The sequence below is a fragment of the Pristis pectinata genome, chromosome 5 (genome assembly GCF_009764475.1).
Source record: "Pristis pectinata isolate sPriPec2 chromosome 5, sPriPec2.1.pri, whole genome shotgun sequence".
Taxonomy (NCBI): domain Eukaryota; kingdom Metazoa; phylum Chordata; class Chondrichthyes; order Rhinopristiformes; family Pristidae; genus Pristis; species Pristis pectinata.
In genome coordinates, this window is record NC_067409.1 from 18,159,219 (window position 1) to 18,181,754 (window position 22,536).

General features: G+C 41.2%; 1 protein-coding gene across 6 annotated transcripts in view; it reads left to right on the top strand.

Moving 5' to 3' along the window:
- Positions 1–22,536, top strand: part of dync2i1 (dynein 2 intermediate chain 1) — a 74,025-nt gene that overhangs the window by 13,957 nt on the left and 37,532 nt on the right. For 5 of the 6 annotated variants that reach the window (XM_052016041.1, XM_052016042.1, XM_052016045.1 and 2 more), the window contains exons 5-8: positions 8,031–8,399; positions 12,269–12,339; positions 16,193–16,238; positions 18,297–18,356. In XM_052016041.1, coding sequence (XP_051872001.1) covers positions 8,031–8,399; positions 12,269–12,339; positions 16,193–16,238; positions 18,297–18,356 — 546 coding nt within the window. The remainder of the gene's footprint in view (positions 1–8,030; positions 8,400–12,268; positions 12,340–16,192; positions 16,239–18,296; positions 18,357–22,536) is intronic. The other variant, XM_052016044.1, reaches the window with a different exon arrangement.

A 22,536-nucleotide genomic window follows, 5' to 3' on the forward strand; every position in this document is an offset into this window, starting at 1 on the left:
ATTCTGTTCCAAATCATTAATAAACATTACAAATAACATAGCAGTATTTAGCATGTCCTCATTATTGTATATTATTTAGTGTATTAGTATGAGGATCCAGCACCGATCTATGTGGCATGCCACTGGACGCGGGCCTCCAATCTGAAAAACAACCCTCCACTACCACCCTCTGCCTCCTACCATCAAGACAATTTTGTATCCAATTGGTGTGCTCACCCTGGATCCCATGTGATCTAACCTTCCTGACCAGCTTACCATGGGGAACCTTTTCAAAGTCTCAAAGGTTTTGCTAAAGTCCATGTAGACAGTGTCTACTGCCCTGCCCTTGTCAATCCTCTTAGTCAACTCTTCAAAAAAAAACAATCAAATTCATGAGACTGTTTCCCCTACACAAAGCTGTGCTGACCATCCCTACTCAGTCTTTGCCTTTCCAAATGCATGTAGATCTGTCTCTCAGAATCCCCTTCAGTAACTTTCCCATTACTGATGTTAGGATTACCAGCCTGTAGTTCTCTGGCTTGTCCTTGCAGCCCTTCTTAAATAAAAGAACAATGTGAGCCATCTTCCAGTCTACCAGTGCCTCACCTGTTTTACACAGAGTGGTAGTTGCTTGGAACATATACTAGGGAAGGTGGTAGAAGCAGATATGATAGCAACATTCCATCTCCCCATCATCCCCTTCCTCGTCTTGTTCTACATGTTCCTTGTTCCTCATCTGTTCCCAGTCTCTGCCCCACACCACTTTAGTACTGCTATAATGTGGAATGTTATGAAGAGAGACTAGATAGGCTGGGTTTACTTTCCTTGGAGCAGAGGAAACTGAAGGGAAACCTGTTAGAGGTATACAAAATTATATGCAAAAATCAGAATGCTGGAAGAACTCAGAGGGTCAAGTAGCACCTATGGAGGCAAAAGGTGTAAGTCAATGTTTCAGGGCTATAAACTAGCAATTTTTCCTGTTCCCTTTCAGTTTTGATGCAGGGTCTCAACCTGAAACATTGTTTTATATAATTTTGTATATCCCTAACAGGTTTCCCCTCAGTCTCCTCTGCTCCAAGGAAAATAATCCCAGCCTATCCAGTCTCTCCTCATAACATTCCACCCAGCAAGATCCTGGTGATTCTCCTCTGCAACCTCTCCAGTGCAATCATGTCCTTCCTACAGTGTGGTGATAAGAATTGCACACAATTTTCCAGCTGTGGTCTAACCAATGCTTTATAAAGTTGTACCAATACCTCCTTGCTCTCATACTTTCTGCTCTGGCTAATGAAGGCAGGCATCTTGTATGTCATCTTCACCACCTTGTTTACATGTGCTGCCATCTTCAGGAATCTTTGTATATCAAAGTCCCTTTGTTCCTCAATACTCCCTATGGCCCTAACATTCATGGTATGTATCCTACCCTTATTAGACCCCCAAAAATGCATGACCTTGCATTTATCAGGATGAAATTCTATCTGCCATTGCCCTGTCCAATTTACCAGCTGATCAATATCATTCTAAGACTACTCTCCTCACTATCAACAACACCACCAATTTCCATGTCATCTGCAAACTTACTAATCATATCTCCTACATTCAAATCTAAGTCATTAATTACGTGACCAAAGCAAGGTTCCCACCACTGTTCCCTGTGGTACACGGCTGGTCACAGGCTTCCAATCACTTAAGAGACTCTTAGACACATGAATGATAGAGAAATAGGGAGCTATGTAGGAGGGAAGGGTTAGATAGATCTTAGAGCAGGATAAAATGTCAGCACAACATTGTGGGTCGAAGGGCCTGTACTGTGCTGTAGTGTTCTATGTTCCAATCACAAAAACAACCCTCCACCATCACCAGCTGTCTCCTATTATCGAACTAATTTTGGATCTAATTTGCCAATTTATCTTGGATCCCATGGGCTGTAACCTTTTGGACCAGCCTTCCATGTGGATCCTTGTCAAAGGTCTTATTGAAGTCCATATTAATCACATCAACTTCAATGTCCTCATCAATATATGTAGTTACCTCTTCAAAAAAACTCAAACAAGTCAGATATGATCTCTCACCAACAAGTCTGTGTTGTCTATCCCTGATCAATCCCTGCCTTTTCAAGTGCAGATTAATCCTATCCCTGAGAATATTTTCCAATAATTTCCCTACCACTGATGTTAGACAAACGGGCCTATGCAAGGTATGCAAGAGTCCCACCAAAAATGCTTTTTACCATTTTTAAGTGCTGAATTATCAGTTATGAATGTCTAAAATACTGGTGCAATTGTAATGAATTATATTTTTTGAGAACTGTTTTGTTTTATTGATTAAAAATTGTAAAACTACAGGACTTAGTGAAAAATAATTTAGGTTATATGACCACCTGCTTGTGAAACAAGTAAAAGTATTAGAAGTCATAGGAACATACAGCATGGTAAAAGGCTATTTGGCCCAACTCGTCCACGTTGACCAGTGAGCACCCTTCTGTATTAATCCCACCTTCCAACACTTGGTCCATAGCCTTCTATGCCTAGGCGATCCAAGCGCTCCTCTAGACAAATGCTGTCGGTGACCCAGCTTCAATCACTCTCTCAGGCAGTGCATTCCAAGTATTTAGCATACTCTGGGTGAAGAAGGTCCCTCAAATCCTCTCTAAATCTCACAAGATCACAAGACAAGGGAGCAGAAGTAGGCCATTCGACCCATCGAGCCTGCTCCAAGAAAAAGGGAAAAAAGAAAAAGAAATGAGAAATTGGGGGGGGGGGGGGGAGGAAAAAAAACAACTATTCTAATCCCAATTTCCGGCCTTATCTCCATATCCCTTGATACCCCGACTATTTAGATATCTATCTATCTCTTCCTTAAACGCCTCCAATGATCTGGCCTCCACTGCTGTACCTGGCAAGGAATTCCACAAATTAACTACCCTCTGGCTAAAGAAATTTCTCCTCATCTCTGTTTTGAAACTGTACCCTCTAATTCTAAGATTGTGCCCTCTGGTCCTGGACTCACCCATCAAGGGAAACAGCCTAGCCACATCTACTCTGTCCAGTCCTTTCAACATTTTAAATGTCTCTATGAGGTCCCCTCTCATTCTTCTGTACTCCAGTGAGTACAGTCCAAGAGCCGACAAACGCTCATCATACGTAAACCCTTTCATTCCGGGAATCATCCTCATAAATCTCCTCTGAAGCCTCTCCAACATCAGCACATCCTTCCTAAGATATGGGGCCCAAAACTGTGCACAGTATTCCAAATGAGGCCTTACTAGTGCTCCGTAGAGCCTCATCAACACTTCCTTACTTTTATACACTCTACCTCTCAAAATGAATGCCAACATAGCGTTCGCTTTCTTTACCACCGATCCGACCTGGTGGTTAACCTTTAAGGTATCCTGCACGAGTACCCCCAAATCTGTACTTTGAATTTTCTCTCCTTCTAGATAATAATCTGCCCGTTTATTTCTGTTTCCAAAGTGTACAACTGCACATTTCTCAGCATTGAATCTCATCTGCCATTTTCTTGCCCATTCTCCTAAACTACCTAGGTCTCTCTGCAACCTTCTTGTCTTCTCAATACTCCCTACTCCTCCACCTATCTCGGTGTCATCCGCAAACTTAGCCACAAAACCATTTACTCCATCATCCAAATCGTTAATATACAAGGTAAAAAGAAGCGGCCCCAACACCGACCCCTGTGGAACACCACTAGTATCCGGTAGCCAACCAGAACAAGATCCTTTTATTTCCACCCTTTGCTTCCTGCCAACCAGCCAATGCTCCACCCATTCTGTTATCCTACCTGTAATTCTATGACCTCTCGTCTCTTATGCGGCACTTTGTCGAAGGCCTTTTGGAAGTCTAAATACACAACGTCTACCGCCTCTCCCTTATCCACCTTACCTGTGATTTCTTCAAAAAACTCCAATAGGTTGGTCAGGCAGGATCTTCTCTTCACAAAACCATGCTGGCTAGGACCTATCTTGCCTTGCACCACTAGGTATTCCATAACCCCATCCTTGAGGATAGATTCCAATAACATTGCCACCACTGACGTCAGACTAATAGGTCTGTAATTTCCTTTATGCTGCCTCCCACCTTTCTTATACAGCGGAACTACATTTGCGACCCTTCAGTCCTCCAGAACCATGCCGGAGTCTATCGATTCCTGGAAAATTATCACCAATGCCTCCGCTATCTCTAAAGTCACCTCCCTCAGAACCCGGGGATGCACCTCATCCGGTCCAGGAGACTTATCAGTCTTCAGCCCATTTAGTTTTCCTAGCACCTTCTCTCTAGTAACCTTAACTGAACTCAGTTCCATTCTGTGAAGCTCCTGACTAACTGGCACATTGCTGATGTCCTCCACAGTGAAGACCAATGCAAAATACTCATTCAGTTTCTCTGCCATCTCTTTATCATCCATTATAATCTCTCCTGCACCGTTATCAATTGGTCCTATATCAACCCGTGTCTGTCTTTTACTCCTTATATATTTAAAAAAAACTCTTAGTATCCTTTCGAATGTTATCCGCCAACTTCCTTTCATAATTCATCTTTTCTTTCCTAATGACCTTCTTAGTTTCTTTCTGCAGGTTTTTAAAAGTTTCCCAGTCTTCTGTTTTCCCACTAATTTTTGCTTCCTTGTACGCCCTCCCTTTTGCTTTTACTTTAGCCTTCACCTCTCTCGTTATCCACATTTGTGCCTTTTTTCCATTCAAAACCTTTTTTCTTGGAATATATCTATCCTGCATTTTCCTTATTTCTTGTAGAAATTCCTTCCATTTCTCCTCTGCCGTCCCTCCAGCTAGCTTACTCTTCCAATCAATTTGGGCCAACTCCTCTCTCATACCATTGTAATTTCCTTTGTTCCATTGAAATATCGATACACCAGTTATCAGCTTCTCCTTCTCAAACTTGAAACTGAACTCAATTATATTGTGATCACTAATCCCAATGGTTCCTTTACCTTTAGTTCCCTAATCACCTCCGGTTCATTACACAGCACCCAATCCAAAACAGCCGATCCCCTCGTGGGCTCATCAACAAGTTGCTCCAAAAAACCGTCCTGTAGACATTCCACAAACTCACTCTCCTGAGTTCTACTGCCTTGCTGGATTTCCCAGTCCACCTTCATGTTAAAATCCCCCATAATTATCTTCACATTGTCACTCTGGCACGCTTTTTCTATCTCAAACTGCAACTTATCGTCCACTTCCTGACTGCTATTTGGGGGCCTATATATAACTGCTACTATTGTCCTTTTACCCTTGCTATTTCTTAGCTCCACCCATTAGGATTCCACCTCTTCTGACCCAATGTCCTTCCTTTCTATTGATTTATATCACTACTAACCATCATGGCCACACCTCCCCCTCTGCCTACCTGCCTATCCTTCCTATACACTGTGTGCCCCTGGACATTCAGTTCCCAATCACATCCATCATAAAGCAATGACTCTGTGTGATTGCCACAATGTCGTATTTATTAACCTGTAGTTGTGCCACTAGGTCATCTACTTTATTCCTAATGCTACATGCATTTAAATATAGTGCATTTAGTCCAGTATCTGCTATTGATTTTGTTGTACTTCTATTGTTCAGCAAATTATCCTGCCTATCCTTCTTACCATCCTCACTACACACTATCTTAGACATGTTTCTGGATACCTCATTCTCTGTCCTAACATCCTGTGTCCTAACATCCTGATTTGTTGTACTTCTATTGTTCAGCAAATTATCCTGACTTCTCACCTGCCTGTCCTTCTTGCTATCCTCACTGCACACTGTCTTGGACTTGTTTCTATAAACCTCCTCCCTCACCCTAGCATCTTGTATCCTAACATCCTGGTTTCCATCCCCCTGCCAGATTAGTTTAAACCCTCCCCAACAGCTAAATTAAACATTCCCGCCAGGATATTGGACCCTTTGGAATTTAGGTGCAACCCATCTTTAGCGAATAGGTCATGCCTCCCCCCAAAAAAGGTCCCAGTTATCCAAAAATCTGAAGCCCTGCCCCCTGCACCAGTCACTCAGCCACGCATTCATCTGCCAGAGCTGTCTATTCTTTCTACCATTGGCACGTGGCACAGGTAGTAATCCTGAAATTACCACCCTTGAGGTCCTACTTCTCAACTTTCTCCCTAACTCCTTGTATTCCTCCTTCAGGACCTCTTCTCTTTTTCTACCTATGTCATTGGTACCTACATGTACCAAGACATCTGGCTGCTCACCCTCTCCCCTCAGAATATTCTGGACCCGGTCCGTGACATCCCGTACCCTGGCACCAGGGAGGCAACATACCATCCGAGATTCATTGTCGGTTTCGCAGAATCTGCTATCCATACCCCTTACTATAGAATCCCCAATAACCACTGCATTTCGCTTTCCCCGCTGGACCACAGTACCAGGCATGGTGCCAAGGTCCCGGTTGCCAAGGTCTTCCTCTGTCAGGTCATCCACTCCAACAGAATCTAAAATGAGATACCGGTTTTCGAGAGGGACTGCCACAGAGGTACTGTCTACAAACTCTTTATAACTCTTGTCTACTTCCTGCTCGCTCTCCCTAATCAGCCAAAGGTCATTGAGCTGCTGCTCCAGACTCTCAAACCCGTTCCTTGGGGAGCCGCATCTCGGTGCACTTTGTGCAGATGTAGTTATCGAGGAGTCTCGTAGTCTCCCAGGGTCCCCACATCTGACACTCCAAGCATAAGACCAACCCCAGATGCATACTGCTAAATACCACTGAGATCAATAAATTAATAACTTACCCCCTCTCTATAAATCTCGCCTCTTACCCGGTCTCGCCGAAGCCCGTTGAGCCAAAGCCCAAACCACTCTGCTCCCTCTCACTCAGCTGCCCGCTGGATATGGCAGTCTTTTTAAATCACCCGCGCGCTTCCGAGTGACATCACGCACCTGCGCAGTTACTCACCGCTATCCCGAGCGCTGGAAAAGGAAAAAAAAAACTCAGTCCTCATTAATTTCCGGCACACTCCGCTCTTTTGTCGCTGGAAAGTCGCTGGATAATCTCATTCCCTCTTATCCTAAATCTCTGGTTTTATCTACCTCTGATATGGGGAAAATTGTCCTGAAGTCTACTAATCTATGCCCCTTATAATTTTATATACCTCATCATGTTCCCTCTTAACCTCTTCCGCACCAGGGAGAACAGACCTAGCTTCTTCAATCTCTCCAGATAACTGAACTGCTCCATCCAAGGCAACATACTAGTGAATCTCCTCCACACTTCTGTATTTAGTGCTTCGACTAATGACGTCCAGTGTCCTGCATGCCTTCTTAATCAAGTTAGCTGCCTTTGTTGCCATCTTAAAGATTCTATGGACTTGTACTCCAGGGTCCCTCTGTTCCTCAATACTCCCTAATACCCTGCCATTCATGGTGTATTTTCTAGCCTCATTAGTACTCCTAAAATGCAGCACCTCACATTAGTCTGGATTAAACTGCGTCTGCCATTTTTCAGCCCATTTCACCAACACATTGATATATCTCTATTAATATAGCCTAAGTCTGCCTTCCACACTATTAACAACTCTGCCAATCTTTGTGTCATCTGATCATGCCTTCCACATCCAAGTCATTAGTGTATGTTACGAGTGCCCAAGTCATTCATGTATGTTATAAACAGATCTTCATATATTACAAATTGATCTTTGTTCTGACAGTGAATACTTGTTCTGCAATTTTCTTTGTCTCTGTTTTTGTTTAATTTTGTAATTAAATTTTTGAAATTATGTAATGATTGAGCTACATTGTAAATTGCCTGTTTACTCCAATCAATTGTAATATATCAAAGGTCTATTATAACAATGTTACTGAATGGAGTAAGCTGTCATTGCACCAAAACAAGGGAATGAAGTGCAATGAAAAGCACTGGGTATAAACTAAAATTTTTGTAGCAGCTTAAATAGTAGGTTGTGTTTGCAAAGGCTGTGCTTGTGTATTTTAACTAAAGAAAATTGCGAGCACAGCCTTGCTCAGTTTTTCTAGTAAATGAAATGAACCATGCACGTGAAAAGCATGCTTGTATTGACAGAGTAATGAAGAAAGCAAAGAGAAGAAAAGAAGATCTTCTGATTTTAGAGATGGTGATTATGAATGGCGACACAGGGAGCATAAAGATCATGGACATCGTGATGGACATCGGGAAAAGAGACGAAAGGACAGGGAAGAGCCCGGTTTGGAGGCCAGGGCTGAAGAAATGGAAAGGAAACACAGAGAGAGAAAAGTCAAAGAATCCAAAGAAGATAAGAGAAAGCATCAATACAAAGATACTAAGGATCCTGATAGAGAGTGGGAACACAAGGAAAGAGAAAAGAGAGATTTGGAAAGAAGGGAAGATCGAGAGCGAAAACATAGACTAAAGAAGGGAAGGGAAGAACAAGAAAGACATGGAGAATATAAGGTTAAACTTTCTAAAATTATTCATTGTTTTCTGAAATTTGTCCTTTGAAATATAGAACTAGACAGCAAAATTTGTGTGTTTTATATAGAATTCGCAAATACATCAAGCAAATAATCTATGCAGGAGGCAATATTTAGAAATGACCCACGTCTTACTTTGATAGAAACCAAGCCTATTGGTTTCCATTTACCATTCTTACTTTAATTAACTTTTCAAAGGGATTCCATTATGGGTATTTTCCAAATTTTAAATGATGATAACTTTAGGGTCAATTCTAGAAGTTAAGACAGAAAGACAGAGCCCTTCAAACAAGTGTCAAAAAATGTGAGCATACATCACAGACCTTATCTGACTAATTAGGTTGAATTTTTGGAGAGTCCTTGGATGATAGCTAGGGATGTGATCAGAATGTATTCATTGATTCCTCAAGAAATTGTTGTAACAAATTGAATGGGCATGAAATTGGAGATAATCTTTGGAGGTGGATATAATTCAGTGGGAGATGGAAGAGGGAGCAGCTAAAGAGAGATTTCTTTGATTGTCAAATATTACAAGTAATGTTTGCCAGAGATTTGAACAATGTCTAGCTTTTTATGAGATATATTAATGAATCAGATGAAGGTTTAGAGAGTTGTATATGTACTTCCAGGTGACATCATCAGTAAGAACATTAAGCTATGTTGGTGGAAACAGTAAGTTATAGAAATTTCGGCAGACAGTGTGTGAAAATTGTGGTGCTGAAATTCGTTGTGGAGAAATGCGCAGCTGAGAAAGAAAAATCAAAATATTTTCCTTTGGGTGAGAGCATAAGCCTCCAGAGGGTGGAAAGGATTTTGGTGCCCTTGTTAACAGACCCAACAGTAGTCAAATAGATAATGAAATGTTGACCATTGGAGATGGAGGCATAAAAGGAAGGAAGTGAGATTTCAGCCGTACAGAGCCTTGGTCAGACTGTATTTGGATACTGAGTCTCAAGAAAGATAAAAATACAGAAAATACTCATGACAATGCAGAAACAGAGCTAATCTTCCAGGTCAATGATCTCTAGGTAGAGGAGAGATTTACTAGAATGACACCCAGAATTAAATGATGAAGATTGGTTGTTTGAACTTTCCCTTTGAGTTTACAAGTTTCTAGAGTATCTGGTGAAGATACTCTAGTAGAGGAATTTGACAATGTAGATACAGGCAAAATTATTTCTTCTGATAGAGAATCTGTAAAAGAGAATATAATTTTGACATTAGAGCTAGACTTTTTAGTAGTTAAATAAGTCAGCACTATTTTCATATTAGGGCGTGGGAGATATTGAGTTCAGAGAGGAGTACGTGGATAGTATTAAGAAGGGGGAGGTGTTAGATGTCATGGAACGCATAAGGGTTGAAAAATCGCTAGGGCTGGATGAAATCTCCATGTCCTCCTTGGTGAATACAGATGAGATGTATTCATTTAGGACCTCAATCACAACCCTGGTTCCACACACAGATTACCCCTTTGGTCTCTCTTTTTCCCTGGTTGCTCTCTTGTTCCTGATATACTCAGAGACTGTCTTGGGAATTTCCTTAATTTTACTTGCCAAGGATATTTTGTGGCCTTCCTAATTTCTTTCTTAAATTCTCTCCTGCACATGATATTCCCAAAGAGACTCCCCTGCTTCCAGTTGCCTACACCTGCCATATGTTTCCTTTTCCTTGCTGATCATTATCCTTTTTCATCCAAGGTTCCCTAATCTTGCTATCTTTGCCTTTCACCATTACTAGAATATACGGGTCCTAAATTCTTACTAACTCTTTAAAATGACTCCCACGTCAGCTGTTGTTTTACCTGCAGGCATCTGCTCCCAATCTCCTTTTGTCAGGTCTTATGCTGTTGAAATCTACCTTCCCCCAATTCAAGATTCAATAGAGGACCATCCTTATTCCTTTCTGTAACTACCTTGAAATTTACAAAATTATCTTCACTGTTATCAAGGTGTTCCATCACTGACAATTCCACCACCTGCCCATTTCATTTCCAAGATAAGGTCAGGTAATTAGCATGGGAAGCAAGAGAGGAGATAGTTGGGGCTGTGACAGAGATTTATACATCTTTGTTGGCCACAGATGAGGTGCCAGAAGACTGGATCATGGTTAATGTTTCTTTATTTAAGCAGGGCAGCAGGGATAAGCCAGGAAAATACAGGTCAGTGAGCTTTACATCAGTGTTAGGAAAATTATTGGAGAAAACTCTAAGGGATAGGATTTGTGTACATTTGGAAAGATAGGCTGATCAGGAATAACCAGCATGGGTCTGTGCATGACAAATCCTGTTTTACTAATTTGATTTAGTTTTTTGAGAAGGTGACTAATATGACTGATGAGGACAGGGCAGTAGATGTTGACTACATGGCTTTTACTAAGGCATTTCACAAGATCTTGCATGGTAGGCTGGTCCAGGCGGTTAAGGCACATAGGATCCAAGAAGATCTAGCTAATTTGATCCAAAATTGACTTGGTGATAGGAAATGGTGGTGGAAGGGTGCTTTTCTAATTGGAATTCTGCGAGCAGTCGTGTACCCCGGGGATCGGTGCTGGGTCTTTTGTTGTCTGTGACTTGTATTAAGGACTTAGATGTGGATGTTAGAGGTATAATTAATATGTTTGCGGATAACACAAAAGATGTTATTGTGGATAGTGAAGAAGGTTGTCTAAGTCTACAGCAGGATATAAATCTGATGGAAAGTTGGGCAGAATGCTGGCAGCTGGAATTTAATCCCGACAAGTGCAAGTTGATGCATTTGGGAAATCAAATAGTGTTATGGCATGTATATTAAATGATAGCATGCTAATGTTGATGAACAAGGGGATCATCCATAATTCCCTGTAGGTGGCAACACAGGTAGATAAGGTGGTGAAGAAGTTATGCTTCCCTTCATAGGTCAAGGGATAGAATATAAAAGTTGGGATGTTATGTTGTAAATTTGCAAAACACTAGTTTGATTGCACTAGGAGTATTGTATTCAATTCTGGTCGCCACACTATAAGAAGGATGGGATTTTGCTGGAGAGAGTGCAGAGGAGATTCTTCAGAAGTTGCCTGGATTGAAGGACTTTAGTTTTGGGGAGAAATTCCATCGGCTGGGTTCGTTTTCCCTGGAGTGAAGGAGGCTGAGGAGTGATCTGATCAATGGATATAAAATTCTGAGCAGCATAGATAAGGTAAATAGAATTCTTTTCCCATGGTGGGGGTTATCAAAACCAAGAGGGTGTAGGTTTAAATTGAGAGGAACGAGTTTCAGAGGGGTTTGAGGGGAATGCTTTTTACGAGAGGGTGGTTAATATTTGGAACTCACGGCCAGAGAAGGGAATGAAACAGATATAATCACTACATTTAAGAGAGATTTAGACAGGCACCTGGAAAGACCAGGCATGGAAGGATATGGACCTAATGTGGGCAAATGGGATTAGTGTAGATGGGCAAAAAGGTCAGCATGGTGGGTCAAAGGGCCTGCTTCTGTTCTTTACAACTCAATGACTCTATAATAGGAATCCCACCCTCAAGATCTCCAGGGCCCCTCCCCCCACAGTCTTCAGGCTCTAATCCCAAGCCTTTGATCAGGCCTATTGCTGGGTGATAAAATTCTAATGAAATCCTGGCATTAAGTTCAGCAGGCCAAATGTGTTACCAGCCTTTTGGTGTTTTCCAACCGCTGACCAGTGTGCATCCTCTTCCCTCAGCTCCATAAACATTGGGATCCTCTGTGTTTCTCAGTTTCTTCCATGCAGGCTTTGCTGTTTGAGGAAATTTGTTGTGTATGGACACAGATCTGTCTGTTTGGGAAATTATGTAAAATACATTTGTTATTCGCATGCACTCTGTTATTTTTATTTATAGGAACAGTCTGGAAGGAGGAAAAGGGAACAGAGATCTGTGCCTGAATTTACAGATGAAAGCAGATTAAAGGGGTAAATTTCTACTGCTTTGATCCAGTCAATAATTTCATTTCTTTATGTTCATATTGTGGGAACTGAGCATTAGTGACAAGGCTCTCATTAATTGTTCTTGAGAAGGTGGTGGTGTGCCACCCTTGCTGTCACCCTTCTAGTGAAGGGACTCCCATAATGCTGTTGTGTAGGGACTTCTAAGATCGAGACCAAGTGATAAATGAAAGACTGGTGATGTATTTCCAAGTCAGGATAGTGTGCACCTTAGAGGGGAGCCCGCAGATGGTGGTGTTCCCCTGAATCTGTTACCTTTGTTCTTATTCTTCTTGATGGCAGAAGTCACAGGTTTAATTGTGATCAGAATTTTAATAAATGAAAACTATATTGGTCCAATGTTACCTCCGTGACAGGGAATTTAAGTTGTGTTGTGTTTCAGTTTGGACTTTGATGGTACAAAGCGCTGTATGTCCATTTGAGTGATTCTTGAAATGGTTGCGAAAACTAACACAGGTGCACTTAAGGAGAAACATTTTAGTTCAGCATGAAGAAAGGAATAAAATGTATGTTAAATAAATGTAGCAAATGCAGGCCTGCTTGAAACAAAGTTAATACTTCAGATGGATTATTTTCCATCAGCAGGAAAACTCAAGGGCTGGATGAAGAAAGGTGAGAAGAGGCCCAAGAGAAGAAAATAAAAAGCATGGTCCTTTTTGGATGAAATAGTCTGTTCTGAGCTGAAGATATGTTTGAGCCAGTGTCCTGACCCAGAGGTTAGCATTGAGCTATTTGACATTTTTTTTTAGCCTGTGGTAGGATGATTATATACCATAGAACCATAACCATAGAACAGTACAACACAATATAGGCCCTTTGGCCCACAATGTTGTGCCGGCCTTTAAACCTCGCTTAAGACTATCTAACCCCTTCCTCCCACATATCCCTCTATTTTAAATACCTCCATATGCTTATCTAACAATCTTTTGAATTTGACCAATGTGCCTGCCTCCATCACCACCCCAGTCAGCACATTCCGTGCCCCAACCACTCTCTGGGTAAAAAAAAAATATAGTGCTAGCTATCAGGAGACTCTTCACATTGTGAATTATATATTTTTTCTCATTTATGCTACGGTAATTTAATCTCTTTGAATTTGGAAAACACTTTTTGTTTGTTGTTCAGTTGTTCTGTTTAAATAATTATTACAGGATCATGTTTAAAATACAACCTTGAGGGAAGAGTTGAGATTACTCAGTTTGTCGATGAGTTGGTTAATGCATTGTGAGGCTGTGTTGTCCAGATCAGTGCTGATCCATAGTCAGTGGTAAATTAGCTATCACAACTGGAACAACGTAAAAATAGCTCTGGCACTGTTGGGTTAGGAAGGAAATGTATAGCTTTTCCTGATTACTGTCCAATGACCTCTGTTGGAATTGAGAAAAGAAAATTGAGTTCATCTGTTATGTTGTATTCCTATGTGGTCAAAGAACAAAGCATGTTTATAGGCTAGGCTCAGTTCAATTATAGTTTCTTGAATGAGGTATTAGAAGTATGCTGCAGAAAATAAAGCTAATGCCAAACAAGAAGAGAAAAAATGATTGCAATCCGCTTTCTGGTACTTATTGATTGTAGCAGAAAAATAAAATGTTAATGATTTGAATGAAAATAGCATATTGTAACATATCTGGGTTTATTAACAATGTATAGTAGGATGGTAAGTGAGCAGCAAGGGAGATACCAAGAGTCAAGGGGATGCCAAAAGGATTTATTAAGCATAAAGGTGGCATGGAATATAATCTGGTGAAATTACGAGATTATTCATTTTGGTAGGAAGAACAGAAAAACAGAATATTTTTTAAATAGTAAGAAACTAATAAATGTTCATATTCAAAGAGTCTTTGGTATTTTGGTTCATGAAACTCAAAATTAATATGCAGCAAAAACAATCAGGAAGCCTAATGGTATCTTTGCCTTTATTGCAAAGGGGCTGAGTTACAAGAGTAAAGAACTGTTGCTGCACTTGTTGCAGAGGTTTACTGGGACAACAACTGTGTGCAGTGTTAGTCCCCATACATAAAGAAGGATAAGTAATATACTAACTAGATTGGTACCTTGCTGAGCACTCAGGATATGTTCCTAGGAATGAGAGCACAAATGGATTCAACTCTAAAAGGAGTTGCAGGTTACTGACAATGCTGTTGGGCAGAGAACGTTACATAAATCCTTCCCTTCCTGCTGCTCTGCACTGTTCTGCTGACAACTTGGCACGTATCCTTGGCTGCAGGAGTTCTGGTAATAATGAAGTGGTGAGCTCATTGCCCTATGGCTTGGTGAGGAGTGAAATACTCAGGCAATGTGTAGAGGCCGCCTGTGAGAGCTGGTATTGAGCAGGCTGGGACGAAGAGTGCACTTGGATTTGGGACTCAGTGATGTGTCCCGACAGCCCATTGAGTGCATTGCTGGGAAGTGGCAGTGACTGTTCCATGTGCTGACACGCTCGTGGATACTACAGTCTCTGTCAACACCTCCTTGTGCATGTGATGGAAGCTGCTGTCTCCTCCTCTCTTTGGTTGCAAAGCTCTTCCAAGTCTAGAGATTTCCCTATAGTACCAGTGGCTGTCTTTGGCAGAAGGAGATCATAAAACAGACCATAAGATCTGGGCTGTTTGTCAGCACATGGAGTATCCACCGTCATTTGTTAGCAATGACCTCACTCATTGTGTCAGCCAGGATGCAGCCCTTATCCCCACATTTTGTAACTGAGTGGCCACATCGTTTGCCTCAGCTCCTCACAAAACCTGCTTTCAGAGGCAGCCTCTGGACATTGCCTCGCTGGTTAATTCTACGCAGGACTGGGGTGAGAAGGTCATTACCTTTTTACTGATTGAGCTCCAGTGGGCAGGGGACTGCATCAGGCTTCCAGCATGCAGCAGAAGTGTAAGTATTTGTACTGTTGGACCAAGAGCATTATAACAAATCAGTGTTTTTCCTTTGAGTAGAGATTGAGTAAGATTGGTTTTTGCTCATTGAAGGTTAGAAGTATGAGAGGTGGTCTCACTGAAGCATAAACAATTTTGAAATTGATTGTTAGGCTTAGAGGCTGCTTTGTCTCACTGCGGAAGAGCAGGTGGTGATGTCGTCTCAAAATAAGGGGTTGCCCAATTAGGCCTGAGATGAGGAGAATTTTTTTGCTCACTGTTTTGCAGATCTTTGGGATTTTGTTTCCTAGCTGGGCTTAGATGTTAAGGAACTCCATGTTCAAAACTAAAGTTGATAAATGTTTGAATAGTAAGAGAATCAAGGGATATGGGAACTGGGGAGGAAAGCCAAGTTCTTCCTGAATGGCAAAGCAGTCAAGAGGATCTTATGCCCCACTCTTCTGTTCATATTTTTATTTTTGCCATGACTTAATATTGATGTTTAGAGTAGGGCTTGAAATCTGTCATGGTTGTTAGGTTGGTTTCAACTGTAAATTGCCACTAGTATCATTAGGTAGTAGAAGAATCAGGGGGTGTTAATGGGCATGTATGAGAAAATTGGTTGAGAAGGAAGTAAATTGGGGAATAGGATTGCTCTGTGAGCTAATATCGATTTGATGGGCTATATGTCAGAAGAAAATATGAGAAATTCATTTCCTGAATACGAGTCAAGAAGGATGCATTATAATTTCAGTCAATGTGAGTTCATTTCCTGTACTTCAAGTTATTAAAATCATGGTGCTGTGTTAAAGTATAGAATAGAAATAGAAAAAAAATGAAGTCTATAATCGTAATGATTTAAAACTGTTTAATTTTTTAAAAAGAGGTTTTTGACTGTGATATTTCTTCATTAATATGTACAATACTGTACATTAACTTTGAACTATGTATTTTTTTAGGATTACGGGGAATCAAGAAAAACCTGCAGGAACTCTCTCAGAAGAGGTAACTTTTTTGAGTGCAATTAATGTTTTTTGGGTTCAAAGTGATTGAATGATCTTACTTAAAAGATTATTGCCATTCCTAGTAGGTACACATCATTTTGATTCTCCACAGGAAGAATCAGCTAGTAAAACTCCTCAACATAGTAAAATGTTTTAACATGTCTACTAAAACTGGTAACTAAAAGTCCATTGCTTTAGCTAACCTGCCTCTTATGTTGACTATTATATTTATGTGCACCCGCCAACTTCTACCACTCCACCATCTATCTTGCCTCCACAACCATTTCTGTTTAGCAAGGTTACCTGCCTGACTAAAAACATGCTCTACTGCAGTTGGACACTAAGGAGATTGAAATCTTTGTTTTTGACTTCCTAAATTTTGCTCTCTGGTTTTCTGTCTCTTCCTCGCTGTTACCTCAGACAGTGCAAGACATATACAGTACTGGATGCCACAAGATGTGACTGACAGTTACATTATTGCAAAAAATGCATGGAGGGCCCAGAAAAAAAATCATGAACCTTGTGTTGATTTTCCATCTTTTATTTTGCATTGAATTTGAATCTTATAAAACTGAAAAACATCACTGCATAATCCAATGCATATAATGAATTGGTAGACTCACTCAGCCATCTGACTCAACCTTGGTTTAGCAAACACAACCACAAGATTTCTGGAACCAATTTGAGAAAACATTAATGGATGCACTTATGAACAGCTAAAATATTGCTGTATTTTTCATATCTCTCACCTCATATTGCACTTTTGAAGAAGTAGCATTGACATATACAACAGCTTGAACTGTCCTTGACCTGCAATAAGTTATCAGGGAAGACAATTATGATACATAAATAGGCAAGGGAGAATTAGATGTCAAAAATTTGAGCAATATGTTGAAAGGCCAGGCAAGGCAAAACCAATCAATAATGGATGAACTTTATCTGTCTACTTGCTTCTCCTTTTTCTTTCATGTTCATATATTTATACAAGCATACTTGGATATTTCCTTTCTTGGAAATAAATCTGTTTGATATGGTCTACCTTAATTTAACCAGAAAAGGGAAATAAATTTATAGGATTTTAGTTGATTGTTTATTTCTTGCAATCAATGTGACACTTCATCCAATATGAAAGCATTGATCAAAAAAAGTTACAGATGAGAACTTGGATACTTCTAGGAGTCAGACGCGAACATTTTCAGATTTGAGCACTGCAGAGTGCATCCAACAGGTGGCTCAAATGCTACAGTCTCTAAGGAGTTCAGGTGTCCCCTAGAGGAAGGAACTGTGAATTAAATCTAGCCATCTGTCCAGATTTTTGCCCCAACTCCTGGGATTTCTCAGTGTAATTGTCAGTAAGTTAAGGGAATGGGCTTGTCCCAGATTTGCTAGCCAAGCTCCATTGGCCAATTCTCAGCTGTACTCCCATTGCTGGAGTTATCATGGAAAATCAGCTCTTGGATTCCACACCAGGTTAGATCTACATGCCCATTGTTTTCAATAGGGATTTTAAGACCGGGAAAGAATAAAAATAAGTTACTTCTTGGTTATTTATGGTTAATTTATTGTATTTTATTATTTAGAAGTGTTTTTAGTTGTTTTCACTTTTCTACTTAAAGTTTTTAAATTAATTCTAGCTTGTTACTTCTTTTCCATTTTTAACAGTTTTTAAATATTTCTGAATGTCAGAGACACCGATGGAGCAGTTGGCAAAGCTAGGGCAAGGCTTTGCTGGCTGTCAAAGGTTTGCTGAGGAGCTTCAGGAGTGGGTCACTCCTGGAGAGTCTTTATCACTGCATTATGTTGTTTGAGACCCTAATACTGCTCGGGGCCTTTGACTTAACATCAGGAGGCTTCAGGCCATCAAGAAATAAGTTAGGCCAAGGGGTGACCATAGCTGGCAGTTTCTGAGTGGTAGGCCATTCTCTCAGATTTATACCAGCTCTCTTTCAAATGTCATCATAGTGGTTCGTTCTGCAATACTATCATATTTTCCTCTGTGTATAATTTGTGATGATAATACTTATCTGTCTCCTCCACACTATCTCTGACATGATCTCAGGGTACAGGTAGACTTCAATCAACATGGCGCTCCAGTCAGGTCACATTAAGCGATGATGATGTAAGAATTTGACCCTTCATGAAGTAGTTCAATTAAGTTAATGTTTAGATTTTATTATTAGAATAAGGACATGAATAAATAGAAGTAAATAGTCCCTTGATCCTGCTTTGCCATTCTATGTCTTGGCTGACCTTTGACTTCAGTTCCACTGTCTTGTTTGATTCCAATATCCCTTGATCTCCTGGAGTCCAAATACCTTTCGATATCAGCTTTGAAATTACTTAAATGTCAAAGTTCTGTAGCCCACTGGGATAGAGAAAACTAGATTCTAAACAGTAGACTGTTGGAAACAAAGGAATGATTTGTTTGTTTCAAGATGTACAAAAAGATTTTATTAACTGAGTTGAAACATATTTAAAATGTTATTTTCCTTCCCTTCAGGTGCTTGTTAAATAAAATAAATGTTGGTAATTCCTTTTGAAATTCATAAACTCATGAAAGTTGAAAGCAAGTACCATCAATGTTATAAGAATAGAAAATCCTCCTGGGGTAGGCAATCAAACTCCTCTAACTTGTGCAGCCATGAATAGGATCTCAGCACCACTTGCCTGTGTTGACACTACTACCTTTGACTCCCTTAAGATCTATAAATTAACTTTCTTTATCCTGAATAAATTGAGCAACTGAGCCTTCATAGTCCTCTTAGATAGAAGATTCACTACGTTCTGGGTGAAGAAATTTCTTTTCATCTCCGTCCTGAATGGCTGACACCATATTTTGATACTCTGATTCCTGGATATAGACACATCACCCAGGGAAACATCAACCCCATATCTCTCATTCTTGCAAGTTTAAGAGAGTATATTTTCAGGCTGCTTAATTTCTCCCTATATAACAAATCCTTCATCTCAGGAATCAATCTGGTGAACCTTTGCTGAGCTCCTATTGCAAGTATATCCTTTTTTTAGGTGGAGAAATCAGATTTGTATACAATATTTTGTATCAAGTATTCCCTGCACCAAATATTATTGGAGCAAGACATCTCTCCTCTTTTCACTTGAATTCTCTTGCAATAAAGGTCATTGTACTGTTTGCTTCCCAATTTCATGTTGAACCCCCATGTTCACTTTCAGTGATTTGTGTACAAGGAGATCCCTCTGAACAATAGCACTTTAATCACTCACCATTTAAAAAGTACTCTAGTTTTTCTATTTTTCTACTAAAGTGTAAGTCTTTGCATTTTTCCACATTATATTTCATCTGCCATGTCCTAGTCGATTCACTTAACCTATATGTGTTCCTTTGAAACCTCTATGCATTCTTCTCACACAGTCAGCTAGCTTTATGTCAACTGCAAGCTTGCATATTGATCTCCTTATCCAATTCCTTGATGTAGATTGCAAACATCTGGGGCCCAGCACTCACAGGAATGAGAGCCTGCCAACCCAAAAACTGACCCATGTATTTCTGTGTTCTGACTGTTAACCAATTCTCAATTCATGCCAATACCCCCGGTATCGTGTGCTCTAATTCCATTCAATAATCTCCCATGTGGCACTTCGAGGGCCTGGAAGCCTCCAAAATATACCACATCCATTGTTTCCTCCTTATCTATTCTGCTAGTTACAATCTCAAAGAACTCAACAGATTTGTCAAAAAAAAATTCTCTGTCATAACTCAATGTTGACTCTGCCCAATCCTGTAATTATTTTCCAAGTGCCCTATTCCCATTTCCTTAATTATAGATTCTAACATTTTCCTATCACTGATGACAAGCTAACTGATTTGTCGTTCTGTTTTCACTCCCTTTTTAAATAGTGGGGTTACTTTGGCTCCCACTAAATCTATAGGAACTCTTTTAGAATCTATGGACATTTCTAAGATCCAGGTACATCTACCATCTCTAGAGCCAGCTCCTTCAGAACTCTAGCATGCAGGTTGGTGTGTTGAGGATATATAGGAAAGTTGTCTATGACAACAGTGGAGTATAGATGGAAAATTGGGTGGAGTGTTGGCAGATGGAATTTAATCCCAACAAATGCAAGCTGATGCATTTTGGGAAGTCAAATAGGAGTAGGGCATATGCAGTAAATGGTAGGGCACTAGAGAACGTTGATAAACAGATTGATCTTGGATTCAAGTTCATTGTTCCCCGAAAGTGGCAGCACAGGTGGAGAGTGTGGTGAAAAAGGCATATGGCATGCTTTCCCTCATAAGTCGGGGCATTGAATATAAAAGTTGGGATGTTATTTTGCAACTTTACAAAACATTGCTTTATCTGCACTTGGAGTGCTGTGTTCATTTCTGGTCACCACACTACAGGAAGGATGTGATTGTGCTGGAGAGAGTGCAGAGGAGATTCACCAGGATCTCAAATCAACCCAATGGCATGAATATTGAGTTTTCCAACTGTAGCTAAACACTCCCCCCCCCCCCCCCCCCCCCCCCATCTTTTTCTTTGATTTCCCTCTTTTGCCTCCGCCACCCCCCTTTCCACCCCATCGATCCCCTCTGGTCCTCCCTACTTTCCAACCTCCCACAGCCCCCCTTCACCCGTCTTTGTCCCCTTCTCCTCCTGGTTCCCACTTAGCATACAGTTCCTCCCACCACCCACCCACCCCACCCCCCCAAATCTGGTTCCAGTTACCGTTCGCCTTTCCCTTCTCCTCTAATGGTTCCCATTCTCACCTCCTTTACTTATCAAAATCCAACTCTGGTAGCGCTTTGTGTTCTTGTTTATTTCCCTCCAGCAGTTGTCTCCCATCTTCACACTCCCCTCTTCCGACCTTGCTCCATCTGTTGTTTTTTTCTTTTTTCTCTCTCTCGTTGTCTGCCTCCATCTATCCCTAAACAGCCCTTCCAGGTGAGGCGGCAGTTCACATCTGAATCCATCGGTATCATTTACTGCATCGGTGAGACCCAACACAGACCGAGGGATCGCTTCGTTGAGCACCTTCACTCTGTCTGCCACAACAACCAGGATCTTCTGGTGACCAGCCATTTGAATTCCACTTTCCATTCCCACATGAATGGAATGGATCTCCTATCAGATCTCACATTAATCTGGAACTTTTTTGTCTAATGCTTGAAATGCAGAAGTAATTCCCATCTGTCCACAGCCTCCTCCGCTGGCAAGTTGAGGCAAGACACAGAGGAACAACCCCTCATATTCCATTTTGATAGTCTCTAACTTGATGGCATCAACGTCAATTTCTCTAACTTTTGGTAACCAGTCCCCTTTTGTTCCCCCCCCCCCCCCCACTTTTGTTTTTCCTTATCCTTCTGGCCCTATTACCCCTTCTCTTCCCCTCCTCTGCCCTATGACCTGCCCATCACCCCCACCTTCCTCCCTCTGGTTCCCCACCTTCTTCCCTTTATTCCATGGTCTTCTGTCCTCTCCTATCAGATTTCACATCTTCAGCCCTTTGCCTCTTCTACCTATCAACTCCCAGCTTCTCATATTATTCCCACTTCATTCCCCCACCCCCACTTACCTCTCTTCACCCTCTCACCTGGATTCACTTATCACCGGACCAGCTTGTGCTGCTCCTCTTCCCCCCATCCTGCCCTCTTTCTTTCCAGTCCTGATGAAGGGTCCCATCCCGAAACGTCGACTGTTCATTTCCCTCCATAGATGCTGCCTGACCTGCTGAGCTTCTCCAGCATTTTTTGTGTGATGCTTCAGATTTCCAGCATCTGCAGTCTTTCATGTGTCTCCATTTATCATTCACCTGCCACAGTCCTCCAACTCCAGCCCTGCTCACCTCCCCCACCTGGCACTAGCTGCCTGTCATCTTACACCCCTCCTCAGTCCACCAATCACATCAGAAATCTTTCATGCCACTCCCCTTCTCCTCCCTATGCTGGCCATCTTGCCTCTCCACTCTCAGTCCTGATGCAGGGTTTTGACCTAAAATGTCGACAATTCCTTTCCTCCCACAGATGCTGCTCAACCTGCTGAGTTTCTCCAGCAGATTGTTCGTTGCTCCAGATTCCAGCATCTGCATTCTCTTGTGTCTTCACCAAGATCTTGCCAGGATTAGAGGACTTTAGTTTCAGGGAGAGATTGGATAGGTTGGGCTTGCTTCCCTGGAGCATCAGAGGCTGAGGGGTGTTCTGATAGAGGTATATAAGATTATGAAAGGCAGAGGTTGTCAGAATCTTCATCCCATGGTAGAGGTATCAATAACACGATGGCATTTAGTTTAAAGCCTTATCTACAGTCCTAGTTATTTGATTC